At 37.0% G+C, this 20,807-nt stretch overlaps 1 protein-coding gene across 1 annotated transcript in view; it reads left to right on the top strand.

Moving 5' to 3' along the window:
- The first annotated feature begins 3,529 nt into the window (after positions 1-3,529).
- Positions 3,530-20,807, top strand: part of CIB2 (calcium and integrin binding family member 2) — a 48,866-nt gene continuing 31,588 nt past the window's right edge. The window contains 5 exon segments of the mRNA XM_075714392.1: positions 3,530-3,579; positions 4,213-4,243; positions 4,245-4,324; positions 12,100-12,118; positions 15,929-15,963. Of these exon segments, the coding sequence (XP_075570507.1) occupies positions 3,530-3,579; positions 4,213-4,243; positions 4,245-4,324; positions 12,100-12,118; positions 15,929-15,963 (215 nt within the window).

Below are 20,807 nucleotides of genomic sequence, written 5' to 3'. Positions count from 1 at the left end.
TGGAAGAGGCTGCCCAGAGAGGTGGTGGAGTCACCATCCCTGGAGGTGTTCAAAAAACGTGTAGACGTGGCACTTTGGGACATGGTTTGGTAGGCATGATGGTGTTGGGTTGATGGTTGGAATGGTGATCTTAGAGATCCTTTCCAACCTTAATGATTGCTAGTTTTTACTTTCATTAAAAATAATCTAGCCACCAAGCCAGGAAACATGAAATTACTACTCTACTTTTAATTGGTTTAGTGGTGGACTTTGTAGTGTTAGGTTAATGGTTGGACTTGATGATCTTAAAGGTCTTTTCCAACCTAAACCATTCTATGATTTTCTTCTGGTAACTACTGCTGTTTTTTCATTTTAGTCTTAAAATCCAAATTGGACCTGCAGATATACGTTCTAAATGTTTCTGTAAAATAATTTTTTTTTGTTCAAAGCTTGATCCTACTTTGCGCATGTTTGCTCTTTTGTTGTGCCATCTTTACTTTCCACAGCTTACATGTCCTATTCGTTACTTTTTCCTCTCCCTTTTGTAAATCGAGGCCTGCTCCCATCTCAGATTGACCTGTGATGTTTCTAGGACATACTAGCTGAATTTTTAATCTTTTTACTGCCTCCCGTGAGATGTATACATCTATTCTACTCCTTTCTTTATATTTGTTGTTTCTTTTGCCATGATGCTTACCAAAGGACTCCATAAATGCAAAGTTGATTATGTGCTGATCAGTATATTCATGGTGTTTTCCTGTGTTTTCTGACTGTATCTGCGTGTACTTTCTCGGTTTATGCTTTGATTGTAAATTGAGTGGAGGAGAGAAGTTGGGGAGAAATTATTTTTTTACACATATTTTCAGCAGCTGTTGCACCAGATTTCTGATTGTGTCTTAAAGGTGCTACCATAATAATACTACAGTAGTATGCCATTAACAGTGGCTGGTTGGGATCTGTTCTGAGAAGGGCTAAACAGCACAGTAATAAAACTATCAGCAGTTATTTTGCCTAGAAAAAAGATGCCTATATAGAGAGAGCAGTAGTTTCTTTCCCCTAGTGATCACTGTATTGAGACTCCCTATGAGGAAGTTCATGGTATTAAATGTAGTCTGCTTAGGAAGCCATTAATTTTTTTATTACTATTTTGTCCCTGAGGCAAAGGATTGTCTTGTGTAAAGCATCTTAAAAAAAAAATAATTTTTACTTGATTTATTATGGATAAATTAGGCTTAATGAAATGCAGTCAGAAACCTCCATCTTCCAAGATAGTGTATTTTATTAAGCGAGATAGATAAGATCATAAAACCAACAAATTTGGCACAAGGTTTTCCTGTCTGTTTTCTTCAGCATTAAAAACTCTCTACAGAAAGTTTCTGCTCATCATAACAAGTACATTTAGTCAGATAGCCAGCATCTTTCATCAGTTTGAGGGCCATGAGTTTTGCATCTTTCTCAAGTTCTGTTTATTCATTCATAAGGCAGGGCTCAGTCTCATGAAGCATCCTCTTATAGGCTAGCACTTCCAGACAAATTTAGTGGGGTCTAAGCATCCTATCGGTCATGTGTTGGAAAATCAATTTACTGCAGTAGCATCAAACCATCATTTTCACTCATTTTAGGATTTCTATTTTGTAACTGTGTATTTACAGATCATTTTTTATTTATCGTTTGCAATAACTTAAGTAAGAGGCAAGTTGTGACAGTTGGTGAAGCATATTACAGTGCTAACGTTTCATAGCTCTATAGCATTTTTCATTTAAGGGACTCGCAAGCATTTTAATTATTTTATCTCCACAGCACCTGTTGTAGGTGAACATTATTATTCCTCATTCACCTGTGAGCAAACAGAATTGTGAATAGGGTTTAAGTAAATAAAACAAGCCCTAAAGACTTGAGGTGAATTTCCACAGCTTTGATGAAGGATAGGACTTTTCCCATGTAATCATTGCAAGTAGTGATCGTTGTTACTTACATTTGCAGTAGAGGGGGACCCTAACTTAACTTACAGAAAGTAGCAACAGATAAATGTATAGGCAGCCCTGCTAGATCAAAACTGTTCTTTTTGCTAACAGTGAATCTTTATGAAGAGCTAATCTGCAAGGAAGCATCTGTATGGGAGATAAATTGTTTGAATATTTGATGTAATGGGCATGAAATCTTGCAGGTTCTTTTTTCCCCAGTTAAAGGGTATCTTTTGATTATGCCTGTATATGAAAACTCAAAGTTGTAGCAAACCAACTTGAGTGAAGGCAGTAGATATCCGACTTGATGGTTAAAACTCTGTGTGGATCTTCTTGTTAACAGGTAAAGCGATCTCTGTTCATAGTATCTTGATCTTCCTTTCAAGAGGAGTACGAGCTTTCATACTTTAACCACAGTCAGATTCTCACTGCATAATTTACAGAGGCAATTTAAGGTGGCATGACCCATCTGTTGGAGGTTATCAAACTTACACCTCTACTAATAAATCAGAGCAAAGTCACCCAGTGTAGCAGCCATGGCTAGCAACAGTTTAGAGCAGGAGACTTTGCACTTGAAGGCCATCAGGAGTGGTAGCATGATTTGGCCCACTCCCTGAGCTCTGGCTGTGGAAAGACATCCCTGCAGCTGGGGTCAGATTGCAGCCTTAGGTGGGTATTAAGCTATTGCAGCTGACAGCCATCTTGCTATAAAATATTAAGTCTGGTGTACGTGGTTGGTAGTATATTTTCTGCTACATTAATTAAACTTTTAAAGCAGGTGAACAGTGGCTACTTAACCATGTTCTCTGGTATAATGGCCAGTGTAATGTCAAGACTATTGTATATATACTTATACTACTTATGTGTTGCTAAATAGCTTAAAATCACTTGCTTTGGCAAACAGCTTAGAGAAATTGAAATACAATAAAGTGTGATGAAAGGCTGGTACTGATAACATTAAGGTCAGATCTTGCTGTGTACATAAGAAAGTATTGATTTGTTGCAGTAACTTATGCTGGGAGTAAGTATTGCTTAACACCCGACTGGCAAACTAAACTAATCTTTGACAGACACAAATAGATAGAAGTAGTGAAAAAGAGTGAACTGGAAAATTATCTGATCTTTGATACATTCGAATAGAGTTTGTGCATTATGTTGTCTTTAAATTCTATGCAGTTAGTATAGCAAGATGATTATGCAGTGAAATATAGGTACCACTGTAGCATGCTTGAGAAGAACTAGCTAGTATAGTGGAACCCTCAACAATCAGTGTTTGAATCCTCTTTTTAAAAAACTGTGCATTTTAATTTTATTTAATAATCAAAAATACTCTTCAGAGTATGGAAAGAATTAACAAACAGTTTATTTTCTGTCCATACACTCAGTGGGTGCCATTCCCTTGGTAAGTTGAGTCCTTCTTTTAAAGGAGGAACTTCTAACCCTTTTAAAGCAATCAACTCTTTTAGCCATACCAGTTTTCCTAACTAATTTCTCTATATTAGCATGAAACCAAAACATTTCTAATATGCAAGAGAAAAGTGGAGGGGGCAGAGTGGAAAGCCAGGCCCAAAGGCATGAACAGGAATATGTCTGTGGACCTCAGGAACTCTACCTCTGGCCTACTTTGTAACCACAAGTAAGTCTTACCTAGTTGGTGCTTTCCATTTAGCCCTTCTGCTTTTTATTGTTATCATTTTGATTTCAAAGATAAGAGACTTGCTGATATGTGTGTCATGTAGGATATAGTGGGACCAAACAGCCAGGAATGTAACAGTAGCTAAAAACTGAAGAAATGAGATGTCGATCTTTTCACTGTAGTAATACTGTTAAGTATACAGAATCACAAGATTAGAAGATAGGGAGCCCAGTGCACCCCTGGTGTCAGTTCACGTCTGTACAATGACATTATGGATAATTTGGCCATTTATATTTAATCTGATTTGTACAGACAGGCAGCTTGAATTAGGTGGCTGTGAAAGGAGTGCTATTTCATGCAAATCACTTGCCTAGGTATTGGTCTGGTCTGAGTGAGAACAGCTGCTAGCTCTGGCATTTCAGTAGCACCAGATGATAGATATGAACCATGCTTAATTATATGCATAACCAGTAAAGCCAATGATGAAGCTCATTCAGTGTTGAGGATGTGTAAGAACTTTTAGAACTGTGGAAGTTCTTAATCTCAGGGGGCCCTTCTAGATTGTTGTTTTCTGATTCAAACAAAGTGTGTTAAAAGAGCACTTTTAATAAATACAAATACTGTATTTTGCAGGTTTGGGGTTTTTTCTTCTTTACGTTCTGACTTGCTTGTGGAGAATCTTTTTGAACATAACAAGAATCCAATGCCACTGTACCTTGGGGGAAAAAAAAAAAAAACCAAAACAAAACAACAAAACACCGGTAGCTAGAAAAACAGAGGTCAGTTTGGCCATGTAACAAACAGGCGATTCAACTGTCTGATACTTGAATAGATGCTTGCTGAACTCTTGATCTTATGGTAGGTCACTCAGAATTTGTACTGTCTTTATTATTGTAGCTTCTTCCTTCTTATTGTGAAACTGTGCTGCAATATATTATATTGGTCGAATCCATTTCTTTCACTGTTAAAATTCTGGTGTTTGCTTATTGCTACTAAGCCTTGTTGAATGCATTCTCATCCCAAGCCATTTATTTTGTATATATGGTAATACCTTGTAGTTTTGTACCTGAAGGCAGTGCTGGTTTGCAGTTAATCAAATCTGCATTTCTAAATGTTACAATCTAAATAAGTAATCTCTTAGAACAGTCTATGGTTCAGCACGTCATAGAATGTGTTTACTACATATCCAACACACTACATAAGGTATTTTTACTATGTATACAATACGTTTCCTTTCAGTATTATGGTTAAATGTGTGTTCTTTGCTGTCATATGCCAAGATAAATTTAACTCCTGTTATCCAATGCTGTTACAGGTCAGGATCATTAGAAGCTGTAGGAAAAAGCGCAAAATAACTCCCCAGGTTTTTTTTATTAAACATGTTAACTTGCTGAGGAAATAATGACCATTGGCAGAGCTGAAGGTAAAGCAGGTAGGAATTTTATTAAATATTTATAAACCCTCTCCTGTTCCTATGTGCACAAATGCGAAGTGAGCAGTCCAAAGAAACTTGGTCATAACAGCTCTTTTCCTCCCTGTTGCCATCCTTTCTCACTCAGTCTTCTTCCTACTGTTCTTATACGAGCTTATCCTTCTGCAGATGTTAGATAATACAGTTTTGTTTCTGTTTATTCATTTTGTCTGTGTGCATCTCTTAGATGCTCTTTTATTTATTTTTTTATTTTTCCCGGAAATACGGAAATAGGGTTGTACTATAAAATACACTGTGAGCCCCCTAGTGGCACTTTCTACCTTTGCTTTAGGCTATGGTAACTTTTTTTCTTTCCAGCTGTGCTTGCTTGAGCCGAAGGAGCCAGGTTAACCTCTCTTTAAACTCCTTTAATCTTACTGATTTTTATTTATTTATTTATTAAATGTGAGAAGGAATACTTGCGTTCACTGGTATATCTGGGAGTTCGGCACCTGTGGTAGTGAGCTCACATCCTAGGTAGCCAGGGCTGGTTATAGCCACAGTGTAGCCATAAGCATTTACTGTGGGGCCCCCGCGGCACCTGGTGATGTTGTGGGGATGCTCTGGACACTGTGAGCCTCCATCCAGCTGTATTTAACATTGGCAGCATGGTGCAGGTCCGCTCCAAGCACTGACTAGGATGTACTTCCATCTGTGGGTAGAACAGCTGCAGAAACCTTTACTCTGCTTATCAATTTTTCTAGTTACTAGATTTGCTCTGTGTGTCTGTGTAATACGACTGCGCTACCGAGCGCCATCGGGTGACGCAAAGCTGCTCTAAAACACGAAGGTGCCGAGCTGGAGCGCCCTGAAGTCAGGGAGTGAACAAGCGAGTGAGACACCGGGGCAGTAGAGAGCCGATTTCTCCTAGTACTGGCTGCTCGATTTTGACATTATAAAAGCTCTGTGCGCCTCTTAGAAAAGCATCTGAAAAAGGGGGAGAATGGCATCACTGGTTTTGGGCGACGCTTCCCTGTGATTTTAACGCGTTCCTTCCCGGCACGCTCAAGTCAAGCCTTTGCAAAGATTTCCCAGTACTGTGTCTTTCCTCATTGGACAGGTACAGTCAAAACCAGTTCAATGCAGGCTTTGGGATTTTTTCAGCACATTCACGGAGTATACGTGCTCTAAATGCCTACAATACAGAGGAATCCAGCTACTTCTAATGGGATGTATTTGCATAGAGGAAAAATTCCTCATTTAAGATGGGTAATAAGCAAACAATATTTACTGATGAACAGCTAGATGCCTACCAGGTAAGATATCTTAGTTTGCATTGGGGGAATATGTTTGTGGGTTTTTTTTTGTTTGGGGAGTGTTTTTTTCCAAATATAAATGAAAACTTCATTTGTAGCCTGCATGCATATATTCTACTGTTCCTTCCCAGCAATTTTAATAGTATTGTAAAGATGGTTTTTTGAATATACTCAGTTTAATTCCCTTCTCTGTATACAAGGAAAGGAGTCAAATCCTCAATGTCTGGACTAGGAAGCAGGATAAAGACGGTGACTAGCTTGACAATGGGAGTATTTAGTAGAATCTTTCTGTTGAGTGTTTTGTAAAGAAGAAAGTGTAGCAAATAACATCTTTTTCTCTCCCTGATACCTTTGCTGTCAATAAGGGGGGGGTGGGGGGGTGGGGGGGTGGGGGGGAAGTCTTACCTAATTTCACTTTTCCGAAGGGTAAGTCTTAGAAATATGCTTAGTGTAATTCCAGAATAAGTATCCTTATGCTTGCATCAACTCCTGGATGGCAGTTTCTTACCTTGGAAGAAGTAGTATGCGTTTTATGTCCAGGGATGGCTTATTGGTAGTACTTTATTTACTTCACATTGCATCAACTGAATTTTTAATAGGGGGAAAAAAAAAAAAAAATCCCAGTTTTGAGTCATGTTTCAGCACACTGCAAATCTTACTGAAGTGGATTGCGGGAAGCTGTCTGTACAGTGGGCATCTTGAACAAATTTCTGAAAATACAGTGAGGCAATATATTGAATAGAAGTGTGCTGAAGAAGAAGGCCGCTGACTGCTTATAATATGAGATGCAGACAGGGCTGGCTGCATTGTTCTGTTCTCTTACATGAAGTGATAAACATATGACAGAATTAACAGCACAGGAAGTTAACATTTAGTTTATCTCATGATAACCAAGGGACAGATCCAGTGCACACAAAAGTAAATCACGTTCTTTTTACCTTCAGGATCTTTGACTCAAGCCCTTGAAGTAGAAACTATGATTTTAAATACTGATTTTCTTTGGAGTTACTGCTAACATGGTCTTTTCACAGGTGTAGATATTTAGCCACAGAGGGTCAGACTAGGGGTAAATGCTTTAAAATGCTTTAAAAAAAAGTGTTAACCCATGCTGAAAATAAGACATAAATTAAATGCTTGTATTAAATTCCTAGCCTTTTTCTTGTAATTGTAGGAAATGTGAAAATGGATCTTCTTTAATTTCCACTTTGTCACACATCTCACCCTCACCAGCAGTCACTGCTGTCTTAGTCTAAGTTAGAGGTCTTAGACTTAGCAGTCTAAGATCCAAAAAGGCTTTTTTACATCCCTGCTGAATAGGCAAGAGGGAAATCAAAGATCTGTAAAACACCAGTGTCTGTCTTCCTACTACCAATAAAAGTGAACACAGAACAGAGACAACTGCAGTGAAACAAAACAAAATCCAAATGTAATTAACATCATCTTCTTGACATAAACTAGCAAATGCAAGAGCTGAAATGTCATCCCTAATTCACTGCTCTTCATGTAGAAATTGCCTTTCTCTAATGGCTTTTGCAGCCCCTGCCTTGCATAATGCTGGGTAATTGATCTCAAAGCCTGGCAGTAGTTAGGCCCAGTGGATTGAGTCAGCCTATGGGATTTCTCTGTTACAGGCGGACTTGTAGTTCGTTAGTATAGTGCTAGATAATTTTTGACTAGTAATAGCACTTGTTATATATGGCAAGTACAATAAAATAACTAACCTTGCTGTAGTCATCTACACATAACACTCCTGCTGTTCCACCGCATTCTGGGGGAGCGTGCAGTTGCTGTAATACAAACGGAGCTGTTTGTCTTGGAGTTTGCTGTCTTATCTGCCTTTTTCTCACTGTGGAATTCCTTCAGAACAGAAAAGGGGCAAATGGGGTAATGGGTCCATAATTTTTAAAAAGCAGGTTTTTCATTTCTTGAAACAGCAGTTGGGTTGCCAGGTCCTCTGAACACTGGAACAAAGTAGAACCCTGTGTACCAGGGTCCACTTTGCAACAGTCTGTTGTGCACATGTGTACCCCAATGTATGGCCAGGCATCTACATATAAATTGCTTTTAAAATAGATCATTGATTAATCCTTTTTTTTTTTTTTCTTCCAAATGAGACCTAGGCAACTTTTTATGAATTTCTATGTCTATGAGTAGGTACTGTACTCCTTGCAATAACACCCAGGGTTACAGAGTCTGTAGTATTAGTATGGCAGAAGCAGAAGAGTCGACTTAACCCTTTTTGTAAAATAGATTTTTTTTTTTAAATTCCCCACAGTTCCCATTAGAAGACTGTTCAAAACCTCACTCCCCTCATGGTTAGGCTTATAATTTCTTTATTTGAATATATTTCTGGCCACTGTATTATCTGCTTGTAACTTCCACCGTTTTTTACTTTAACACAAATTGCTCTGAGCTTAGAGCACCTGAATGCTACTTTAGTAGTGAAATCTTTTTTTTAATGCATTATATTTTAAGCGCTTGTTCCATAGGAGACTCTATGAGATGGAAAAGTGAGAAGTTAATGTGCTTAAAGTATGGTAAAACCATATCTAAGTGGCTTTAGTTTTCAGGAATAAAGATTAAGCTGCAGAAAAATCACCTGCTTGAAGAGCTAGCATACATAAATCTCAGATCACTAATATGATATTGATGAAATAAAATAACTTTGATTTGTCTAAAATTTTGTGAAATGCTCATGTATAAACTTCTTATGTATATAAGCGGTCATTGAAAAGTCACTTTTTAGCAGCGCCTTTAAGTTTACATGAAATAATTGTAAACCTGGTCACCCACAAGATGACCTCAATGTTTTTAATAGACGAGTGTTTTAAATACTGTTCATTAAGACTGGTGATGGGTGGCTAGTTGAAACTGTATGTAAAAGAGATGCATAATAGGACTTGATATTAAACCTCTCAGCTTTTTTTTTTTTTTTTTTTTTTTCATTTGGAATAGGTAGAGGCAAATTATCTAAAGAAAGTCTGGAAAGCTGCAAATCTCCTAACACCTTGTCATATTACCTGTTATTAAGATAGTGTTCTAGTTGGCAGCTCTTCAGATTTTTTTCCTAAGCTTAGTGAAATGTTTTGGAAATTAGGCTTTTGCAAAAATTGGTTTCCTCATTGAGATTCACCTCATTTAAAAAGTTAGCCTTGTAAGAAAATGAATTCTACTGGGGATTTCTGCTTCTTATGCCCTTAGAGTATTTGACTGGTTTAGGGTTTGGGGTTTTTTTTGTGGGTTTCTTTTTGTTTGTTTTTTTTACATAAAATGCAAAATCTAACCAAGGTCTGGTTAAGGAAAAGGTAAGTATTAATCAGCAAGAAAGATGTATTTCATTGCAGTCAAAGAACACTTTAAAATTAAGCTTTTAAAAGTTGTCTGCAGATTTTGGAGGTCAAGTCTCATAATCAGAAAAGAAAATGAATGGGAATTTTAGGGGTTTTTTTGAGTGATGCTGTATAAAGATGCTTGGAGCAATAGAAAATAAAGGTATACAACAAAGCGACATCAGAGCTGTGTATTGGCCTCAGTGCACTGCATTTCTCACTGAGAAACAATTATATTGAGTAGGAACTGCATAGAAGCTGTGCTTGGGGTGAAGACAAACTACTCCACTCACTTCAATCAATCTCATTGCCTTTTCTGGGGTTCCTCAAATAAATGGTCTGAATTTGATATGAATTTGATTCTAATTTTTGTCTTAATAGATAGAACCTAGAGAATATAGGGAACAAATGTTTTATATCAGATATTACTGTTTTATTGCAAGCCATTTCTTTTTGTATTTGTTCATTAATGGGGTTATTTACTCTACATTACGTAATGCAGCCTCAAAACAAAACCGATGTTTTTTCTAGCTGTCTTCTAGGCAATATTGCAATGAAAAATAGTAATATGATATATTGACTTGCTTCTTTTACACAAGAATTTGTCTATTAGAGAACTAACTCTTTTCATTGTATTAAAATTCTAGTTGAAGTGGGATTCAGCTATATTTCACGAGAATTACGCAAAAACAGATGAAACAATTATGATCTGTCAAGAAATGCCATTTAGAGTGAAACTAGGTCATCAAGCTATCTTTTCATTTGAAAAGCTATGCTTGACTTAATCAGGATCTCTGATGAAAATTAACCCTTCGCAAGAATACAAAAAGTATACTCATCACAGGTTCTCCAGGATCTTCTGTAAAAAGTACTTTTCAGTTTGATAGTATTGCTGTTAATGTGTGAATTTTAAGTAGCATAATAATGGAACAAGGCTTTTGCAAAATTATCCTTTAGTCAGATTCTGGTTTTGTGTTACCATTTGGTGCATATATAGATTGCAAATTACATTTATTGGCAGTTTGTTTCTTCCTCAGTCCTTGCTAATGTCTAACTGGTTTTACACCCATGTTGCATATAAACTGGTTCTTATAGCTGCAGGTTTTTCCTCCTGCAACTCAGTGGGTGTTTTAGTTGTTCTGGCTGTAGTTCTAAAATATATATGATTACAAATAAAGGTAGGCTGGATGTTAAAATCTCCACTGAAGTTCTGATGCAACCAGCATTTTTTAAGATAAAAGTCCATGTACCGATACTATTATTAATGCAGATACGAACTCTGGCAGGTTTTTTTTTTTTAGTGTTTAAATCTGGATTTGCTAAAGTACTTGCACAGCTACGCAACTTAAAGACTGGTGCTAGTCTCGTTGACTTCCAGTAACTCTTTATATATTTACAGTGATGAAGTATGATACATAAGTATCTTGCTGACTCAGTCTTGCATGACTGTATACCAGTCTTAGTTGTATGGTAACTGGAATAAAAGTATTGCATTTGTAAAATGTTACCAGAATAGACTTAATAATAGATCTTATATGAAAGTTCATTTGCTTCTACCCAGCACCTTTTTGATTACTTCATAGGATGATGTTTTTATGGTGTTTTGATTAAATGTTCTTATACACATAATGTACTTTTGGGACAGTACAAAACATCATTTGTGATTTTAAAAATGAAACCCCTGAAATAATTTGTTTGAAATGCTAACATTTAAAATGTTGCAACATTCAGTACTTCTCATTTATTAAAAGCTGCTCAGTAAGGTAGCTCTATGGATCTAATCCATCTTGCCTTGAGGATATTGTCAAAATTCCTGTTAGTTATTGGTTTACTTTATCTGTGGCTGTTTTTCTAATTTGGAGTGATTTTGTATGGCTAAGACTGTTTTATAGTATTTCCTTATTTGTAAGAATTTCCAATGGATCTGTTGCAGGATCAGAATAAACCTGCCTTTATGAAACTATACATATAAAAGGCAGAATTATATATCTGTTGTCCTAAAGGAGAAATATGCATCTATTTGGTTTAAGAAATATTATTTCACAGTAGCTTTGCATACTTGAACATTGCTATTCTTTCATTCTATTGTTCCTTTCTCCAGTTTTTCTTCTTTTCTGTAGGTAAGTGTTTTGCTTATCTATGTGAAATTAGTTTTATTTGAAAACTGTGCTTTATGCACAATGATACTTGCTTCTAAAAGTGGCAAGTGATAATCTTTCATTCAGTGGACTCTGCTGCCATTCATGAACTGCATGCTGCACTCTGGTATTGGCAATAGATCCAGCAGAACAAATTAGACGTGGTCTGATTCTGGAGCCACACCTCATGTTACACTGTATATGCACGCTTTACATAAAGTCAAGTATCACCATTCTCAGCACAGTATCTCTATTCCTATTTTTCGTTCAAATCCCTGTAGAACTAAACATAAAGCAGAACCACTCTAGGAGTTTGCAGTAAAGCTTTACAGACTAGTGGAAAAAGTAGTGGACCACCATGTTTCAGTCTGTTCCCATTTTGTCCTAAACCTACATTCACCTGACAAAGGAAATCAAAGACTAAAACTCCAACAGCCTGTACATTCTGTTCTTTTATAAAGTAAATTTTAAGAGCAGAGACCATTAACCCTACTTCACAAGCAATGTTGAGTGACTTGCAGAAAGTCACACTACCAGTCTAGAGCAAAGCCACCCATGGAACCTAAATACACCAGCTGTCTGACTCTTTGCAAAATATTTTAAGAACCAGTTAAGCCACCTAAATGCCAAATTTGAGAACCAAGTCACATTATACAAGCTGATGATCTCATTGAAATCAATGGGAAATTTTCTGTTTGCTTTATTTTATTCGCTTTGCTAGACATAAGTTAAGTGGAAATTGCAGATTTGTTTAAGTGGTATCTTACCTCCAAAAAAACCAACAGTGATCCTTTGTCAGATTTCTAATTAATTTGATTAATAAAGACACAAGGACAGACCGAGTGGGACAGTTGATCTTGGAAAAGGAGCACGTATTTTCTCAGGCTGGAGTAGGTGACCTTTTAAGGCAAAGCCTCTATTCTAAATAACTGAAAACCCATAAGGGACCTCCTGTTAGCAGAAGTTTTTCAGGCCATTGTATAGCATTAGAAATAAAAGCAATTCAGGATGAATTCTTGCCAGAAATCTTGAATTTATAAGAATTATGAAAATTCTGGTGACATTTATTTGTTCAGTATTTAGTTTGTGCTTTTCTAGCAGGACTCTTAGTGGCTTTACTGTCCAGACAAAATAGACAGGTTGCTTTTTAAGTTCATAATAAACTCAAATATGGTCCACATAATAGCAGATGTGTTCCATGACATCTCTGGATGAAAGAAAGATGAATGTCATCATATGCATAAATGACAAATGCTTTCCAGGACCCACTTTGCATTTCCTTATGAGGGAGTTAATTTAACATGTTAGTTTACTATTTATTGTCCATCATTGTGTATTTTCTGTATGAATGAAGTGGCCAGAAGAAATTTGGATGATTCACTTCTGTGTTTCTTTGGCCAAAAGTCTTTGAATTGGAATTAAATTGCTGGAGTTTCAGCAACTATAAAATGTAATTCTGTTATTTAGACCCTTGTTCCATTGTGACTTTAATCCAACTTAGACCTGTGGTTTCAAAAAAAAAAAAAAAAAAAGCAGTCCTGCACCTCTTTCCTGCCATCATTAGCTACTTGTTTTAGCTTCATCTCTTGTACCAGCACTATATTCTAAGCCACTAAAAGGAAATGACCCAAGCTGGAAATGAATCCATTTTTGCTAGGTTAGTTTCCAAACACATTAGTTCCTTCCTTCAGAGTACTCTGATGCAGTTATACTGCTCATCGGTGTGAAGTTCACATAAAGGAAGAGGCAGAAATAAGAAGCTGATAGAAGCATGAAAGATGGCTGGATTTCTCTTTCAGAGATAGCTTGGAGCCATGGCTTTTACATTTGCCTTTTGAGACCAGACAGGCTGCTTAATGGTAAAGCATTTCTTAAGTGGTGCGTGTGACCTTGCTGTGGATCAAAAGTATAGGCCAGGTCATGATTAATTTGTGGTGCTCTGACCCTGAGTAGCTTTAAGATCTCTGCAAGTGGTCTGTGAAACCACTGTAAATTTTTTTTTTTTGACACCTCTCATCCCTGACACACAACTCCATGTAATTGGCAGGCATAACTGGAATACTGCAGTCAGTAACAGTGGTTAGGCAGATACTTGCAACTACTTTTGTTATAAAGGTTTTTCATATTGGTGTGTGTTAGATTATATTAGTAAAAATTTTGTTCGATGATAAAAAAAAAAAAGGCAGACAATAGTGTTTGTCAAAGACGTGAGGTGACTCAGATGAAAAAAAAATATTATGTGGACCTTCAGCGAAAAACGTTTATGATTTGACTTCTTAATGTGTCCTCCAATGGCATTTTTGCCTGATTTCTGGAAGGTAAAGGATAACTTTTCTTTTTCATCTTTATCTCCATTTGCCTATCAATTCCCTGTCAGCTTTCTAGTTAAGTATCAGTGTCTGCTATTTTCTCAAACCTATGTGATTATGGGATGATTGCTGCTTAGGGCATTGCAATTATCTGTGAGTTTGCACCTGCCTTTCCTTAGTAAATGACGCATCCTTAAGTGACAGTTTGACCGTAAGTGTTGAATGTGCTAGAATTAATGAAGAGTTAACCAGCTGGCTCCTATTTCACTTTGTGCAGTTCCAGACAATGTGACATCAGCGTCAGCAGCTCACAAGGTGCTTCCTATTGTGCCTTGTAACACTATTCTGCTACAGGATACACTAATGGAAGAGCTGCTTCTCTTCCCACTTCATATGGAGGAGAGCAAGCAAACTCAATACCATTCAGGACTGATAGCATACCTGGATACCTGAGACAAGCTGTTTGACTGCTTCAGCTAGCTGTGATCATTTGCTTTTCTTCTCCTTGGAAGAAGCAGGCATTTAGGCAGAATGATTCTCAGCTTAGGAAAGAAATGCTTTTTCACTAGTTGACTGAAGAGCAGGACTGGGGGAGTCATGCTAGTTGTACGTATTCTTAAGCATGACTTCCCAAGTCTGACGTTGTAATCTTGTTGTAGCTGATTTAAAAATATGATATACTTCAAATATGTTTATGTTAAAAGATGAAAACTACTAAGAGCTGAATTCTTAGGCAAATGCCTTGCCGCATCATGTGCGCCTGTGAGAGAGGTGGTGGTGTTCCCTATCATCCTCGTCAGCCAACAAGAAGATGCATATTCTCTGAATTTATGACCTGAACAATGTTCTCAATTGATCGTCCAATATTTCATTGCAACCAGTGTTCCTAGTTTTGGATGCAGGGCAGAATTTACCCTAAATATATATTAGATAAGATAGTGGCGATTAGGGGGGATATTTCTGTTAGTGGGATGGGACTGATTATTATGGTTCCTCACAGCACCTGAAAATATAACTTGTTTTGTGACTAATGTAGAAATATATGAAATGCAAACTATTTCACTACTCATGTTATGGTTCTTTTGTGAAGTGTATGAATTCTTCTAGTGAAACACAGATGTTCATAAAGAGTGAATTAAACCAGCATAAATGCAGTCCCACCACAGAGCCATTCAGAATGCAAGCAAATGCTTGTAAGCTCTTCCTTCACATTCAGCCAGCTCTACTTTTCATTCTAGTAAGTTATTTCAAATTCTGTGATACCACAGGGAAAGCTGAATAGTTTGCCTGCTGTTTGGAGCAGGGACTGTCCTTTTATCCATGTTCCTAATATACAAGAGTTTGCAGCCTTTGCCGAAGTGACCACAGTGCAAAGTAATTAGCAAAAAGTGAATAAGTAATAAATAAGTACATGACTTTTCTTATTAAATCAGTTGTCTCTAATAAAGGAATACTCCAAGTTAGAAGATAGTTTTCTTCATCTATTTGTTATTTATAGCTTTCTAGATCCATTTATTGAATATTTTTGGCCTATACCTTGCTCTTTTGATTTAATTTTGTTTCTGGTCTGGTCATTCCACAGTGGAGAAGTATTTTGGCGAGCTGGGTTTTTTTCTCCTGAAGTTTCACATTCACAGTATTTTTTTTACTGATGGCCCTGTCCTTAGGATATTTCAGTTATTTTATATTGTATATTGCTTTCTGAGTCAAAAGCAGATGGTACACAAATGGTACCTTTAATGTTTTTCTGCTAGATCTGAGTTTTGTTCCAAAAGGTTGAAAAATAATTCTGTGCAGTTGTTTTCTATATTTCTATAGTACAATAACACATTTTGTTTTTTAACAGGATTGCACGTTCTTCACTCGGAAAGAAATCCTTCGGTAAGTAAATTGTATTAAATTTTTCCTTCGTGATTCTTGTGGAAGGGACTAAATCTTTTTTCTGACTTGTGAGGAAACCAAATAAAGCCAGTTATTTGGCATGAATGAATGAGTATAGGATTGGACTCAAGATACACTTACAACATGTAAATGTATATAAGGAAACAGATGGTGATTAGCTTAATGTCAATATCCTAGAGTTTTCTAGGGATAAGCCATTGAACAGGTGAGAGCCAGTGACTTTTTATGAAAGGAATTTGTTGCTTTTCTGCTCAGTTTTACCAATAAGGGCACATCCTTCAGTCAGTACAGGTTTTGGTATGAACTTAAGTGTGGGGAAAACTGGTGGGACTTAAACTGCAGAACACTGAGAATGATTGTTTCTGTACAGATTTTCTCTACAGAAAGTCACGAAGATTGGAATTGCTGTTTGCAATAGAAGGGACTTGGTTTTTTTCAGTAGTGATGGATTGAGGCAAACTGAAGTAATTTCTGCCTATGTACATGCTGACTTCTTGCCCTGGATCCTGCCATGGATTCTTGATCTTCTAACCATTCAGATTAAGGATCTGTAAAATTATGACATAGATCCTGTCCTGTCAATACACCTGTTGTTTTTCCTGAAGATTTTTGCCACATTAGGGAGTGAGAATAAATCTGTGGTATGTATCTAGACTTAGGACCTCATAATGGTTCAGGATTCTCAAATTTTAATACCTTCTCAGACACAAGAAGCCTTTGTTTTCATAAACATTGGGAACTGCTTTGAGATCAAAAATAGACATGGTCTCCGAGACAAATGTTCTTTGCTTTTGCTCTGTTGCTGTAAACCTCGGTAAGACTGATGTTCAGTGACTATCAAGGCAGAAACTAATGGCATGGCTTTGAGTGAGGTGCTTTATTTTTTGCTGGAAAAATAGAGGTAGTATTTCAGCTAAATTCTTGCAAGCCTTGTTCTCATTACTCACAGAGAAATGATGTACTCGCTCCTCAGCAGTGCACAACATCTGAGACCACTGTGCAGTAAGAATATTGCAATACCACCACCTAGCCAGGATTGAATTTGGTCCAGTCCTTCTTATGTAATTGTTGTGGTTTAATATTTAGTCACATTGTTGGAGTACATTTTCATGATACCTGATGATGTGACTGAATGAGTCAGAATGTGTGCAGTTGAGTGGGTGATAGCTGGCCCAAAGATAAGCTAAGCTTAATGCAGGCTGGCTCCAACAGAGATACTGGTGTCCTCAAAGCGAGTCAAGGCTTCACAAAAGTGAATTACCGTAACATGGATGTAACTTCTTTAGCAAAGCATTCCTCAGCTGGGAACCTCTAGGAATGACACATAATTGTTAGCTATAAAGAGATGTCATTCTGTGTCTGCGGTACTCTGCAAAAAGTCATACAGCTTAAAATGATTGGTCATTGTATGTTCTGTCAGGGCTGTAACATTGTTAGTTCTGCTTGAGAATTGCTTGTATTTGTACTATGTTCCTATGAGGGAAATAATTATGAATTAAGGATTTTACATATTACATTAGTTAAGGTTCTCTTTGTTGCTTTGAATGCCCGATCTAATCGGAGAATTTGGACCCTTCCAGGGAAAGTGATTTGTAAACTGTGATACTATGTCATCTTGCTCTTAGGAGTAATTTTGTTTACTCCTTTGGGATAATCTCTAAGGAAATACTGGAATTAGCCTGAAAGAATCATTGATTTCCACTGCAAGAAGAAAAGTGACTGATTTTGGTACTTGTACACCTAACATAAATTTAGAGAAAAATTTGTGGAAAAATAGGGAGCCTAAAACATGTGCTGTCCGGGCCCAATTTAAAGAATACGACCTAAAATGTGACCGATTTTATAGCAAGACTGTAACATTGGTGGGGGGAGAATGGACTCAGAACTGCAAAATGCTGATGAAAGGAAATAAGGAATCAAACATCTCCACAGAAGTTGTAATTAGGAAACTGCTGAATCTGAATACACAAACTTTTTTTTAATCTGGAAAACAATATTTCCAAACTGTAAATTTGAACCATCTTGTGTGACTGAGAAAACACAGAAGGTGTACTTTGAAAAATACACTGCAGATTTCAAGAAAGGATATTCTAAAGTAATGAAATTAGAAAATGTCATTGCATGGTAGGCAAACAGGAATTCACAGTATTGCAAAATCTGGCTATGAAATGAAGAGTCAGCAAGTTCTGCTCTCTTTCTCTGGGTTGGAGTGCATTAAAAAAAATACTTGTAGAGAATGAGTTTGCAACGTGCAGCTTTGACAGGCAGATAAAAACTGGCTGAAATGAAGAGATATTTCTGTATGGAATTCTCATGAAACTTTCACATGCATTCTTAATTTTTTCTTGACATGTGAGACAGATAAAGTTTATGTTGAAGTTTGGTATCAGGGCACTGAAGACAATGTTTCAGAACATTCTAAAAATCACAACAATAAATGATCTGGATTTGCAAATATTTTTTATATACCAGTGTTCTGGGGTTGATTTTTGGTGTATGCTGTATCTAAAACCTGAGACTGTATTGCACACCGGACCTTTGGTAACGGTAAAAATGGGTCACAATTTATTTCAGTAAGCAATAACACTGCATTGTCCTGCAGGACTGTTAGCAGCATAAAGGAATATCTGAGTAGGAATGGATCTTATTTCCTCTTTGACTTAGGCAGATTGCACAGTACTACAAGTTCCACAGTGCTGGACAAAACACTACATGTATCTCGTTCAAAACTGTGTAATTTGAAACTACATTTGCAGACAGATGATTTGTAATCTTTTTTTTTCCCTTCCATGGCAAGTGTGACATAGAGGAGGTCACTGTAATTCATAGGACTTGATGATAAAGGAAGCAGAATTGAATTGTGAAAAAGATTCTCCTGCTATTCAAGGACAAGTGGATGCTTTTCTATCTAAGAAAGTTTGACATGGGGACTATGGGTGGGATAGGGACTGGGGAATTGGAAGCTCCTGTTTACATTCTTACTCCGGCACTAGTCTATGTAAGCAACTGAGCACCTTTGACAAATTGCTACTGTAATTTGTCTGTTACCTACACTTAACATTTTTGTGCCTTCTAAGTGTGAGGATAATATTTCTTTTGTCTTGTCTGTTTAGATTGCAAACTCTGTCTGGTAAGGATAATTTGAACTATTTTTACATACAGCATGCCAGAAGTGATCTAGTTGTAGCTTTTACATTTTATGGTAGTGAAAAAGCTGTTCTGAATATTTTTTTGAGGCTTATGGTATCTCTGAGAGATGTTATTGTTACCTGGTAGACCTGGTCATTTAAATAGAACAATTAAAGAACAGTGAAGTGTTGAATGTGGCAAATAGTATTTAAGTCAAAACAACCCTGATAGTTTTGTTTTGTTTTTTTTTTTTAGTAAGTGCTATTTCTCAAAAAAGCATAGAAATGTAAATAAAGAATTTTGTCTTGGTTTGGTTTTCTGTCTTCACTAATATAAAAGGGCATGAGTGATGCCAATGATAATGCCCAAAATTGTTATAATTTATTGTGAAATAAAGTGTAGCTTCTTCCAATATGAAATAGTAATGGACCTCAGCTTGAGAACTGTGAAAGCCTAATAATACATTTTGTATCGTAACTGAAATTGTAGGGAAACAGTCTATTTCCTGAGAAGAGACAAAGCATGCGCCTAGACTCAATCACATTATTTATGTTGGGCTAAAGAAAACTTTTCTGCTTATGGGCTGTGTATGGAAGATAAGGGAGCCATTGCCTGCTTGACTTTGCACCCTATTTGTATCAAAAAGAGCAAAACCAAAAATACTTATGAGAAACAGTGCAACCTTAGAATATGATTGTGAAAAATAGATATTCTTGGGGTAAGAGATTAGGTTAAGGGATGGTGAAAAATAGATGCTCTGTTTGAAAAGTGCGCTGCGCAAAGCTGAGTATTAGTGTTTGATTGTAAAATGCTTAGAAGAACAAAATCATGGGAGTAGTTCTGTAAAGGCCTGAAGTCACAGGAGAAGGAATAGTCTCTTGGGATCATTGTATTCTCTTCTGCCTTATCCTCACAGTGTGATGTTTCTGCTTATTGGGAACCTCTATGCATAATCAGTTTATGATCTGGCAGATAGTAATACAATCAATAACATTTATTTACTGTATATAAACTGTTGAATACAAAGTGCTGTCTAACAAATAGAGTAGAATCGAGGTATTTCTGCATGTCTGAGGTGAAGTTTTACTGAGTGGGAATAAAATGGGTTATGACCACCTCATTAGTTAGCACTTACTGATTTAGCATGTCCCCACCTCAGTTAAGAGGGTAGTAGTACTGTTGTGTGTTTCTTTATGCACTGCAGAATGCTCTCAGATGTGACATGAAGGAAGTGCAGGTCCAGTTCTGTTTAGGCTGAACTGAATCTCTTGTGCAGCTGTGAAGTTCAGTGAGACAATCCAGCAAGAAGTAACCTTACCAAACAAAAAGTGAATAGTTTTTTTGCTAAAGTCAGCCACCCTGGCTGGCTCACCATCCATTTGCATGAGTGTTAGTGAGGACACAAGGGAAGGGGCACAGTTGTTTAGGTGGGGATGAAGGGATGAATATGGCAGCTCCAATTTAGATCGATTTAAACTGATGTAAACCAGCATGAGATTGCAATTAGGTAAAATGGGCTAAGTGTTTTTATCGGTCCCTACAGGAAAAGTAGCCCATCAAAAAACGCAAACAACAACAGATCTATTTTCTGATGGTTTAATGAGCTGAATCAGCTCTCCAAGGGATCAGATGAGTGCTAAAGCTGGCACAAGAGCCACAGTGAGCAAATGCAACTGAAAATGAGGAGAGGAAAG

The sequence above is a fragment of the Pelecanus crispus genome, chromosome 7 (genome assembly GCF_030463565.1).
Source record: "Pelecanus crispus isolate bPelCri1 chromosome 7, bPelCri1.pri, whole genome shotgun sequence".
Lineage (NCBI taxonomy): Eukaryota > Metazoa > Chordata > Aves > Pelecaniformes > Pelecanidae > Pelecanus > Pelecanus crispus.
The sequence above is the reverse complement of the archived record's forward strand: the minus strand, read 5'-3'. Positions and strand labels throughout refer to the sequence as shown.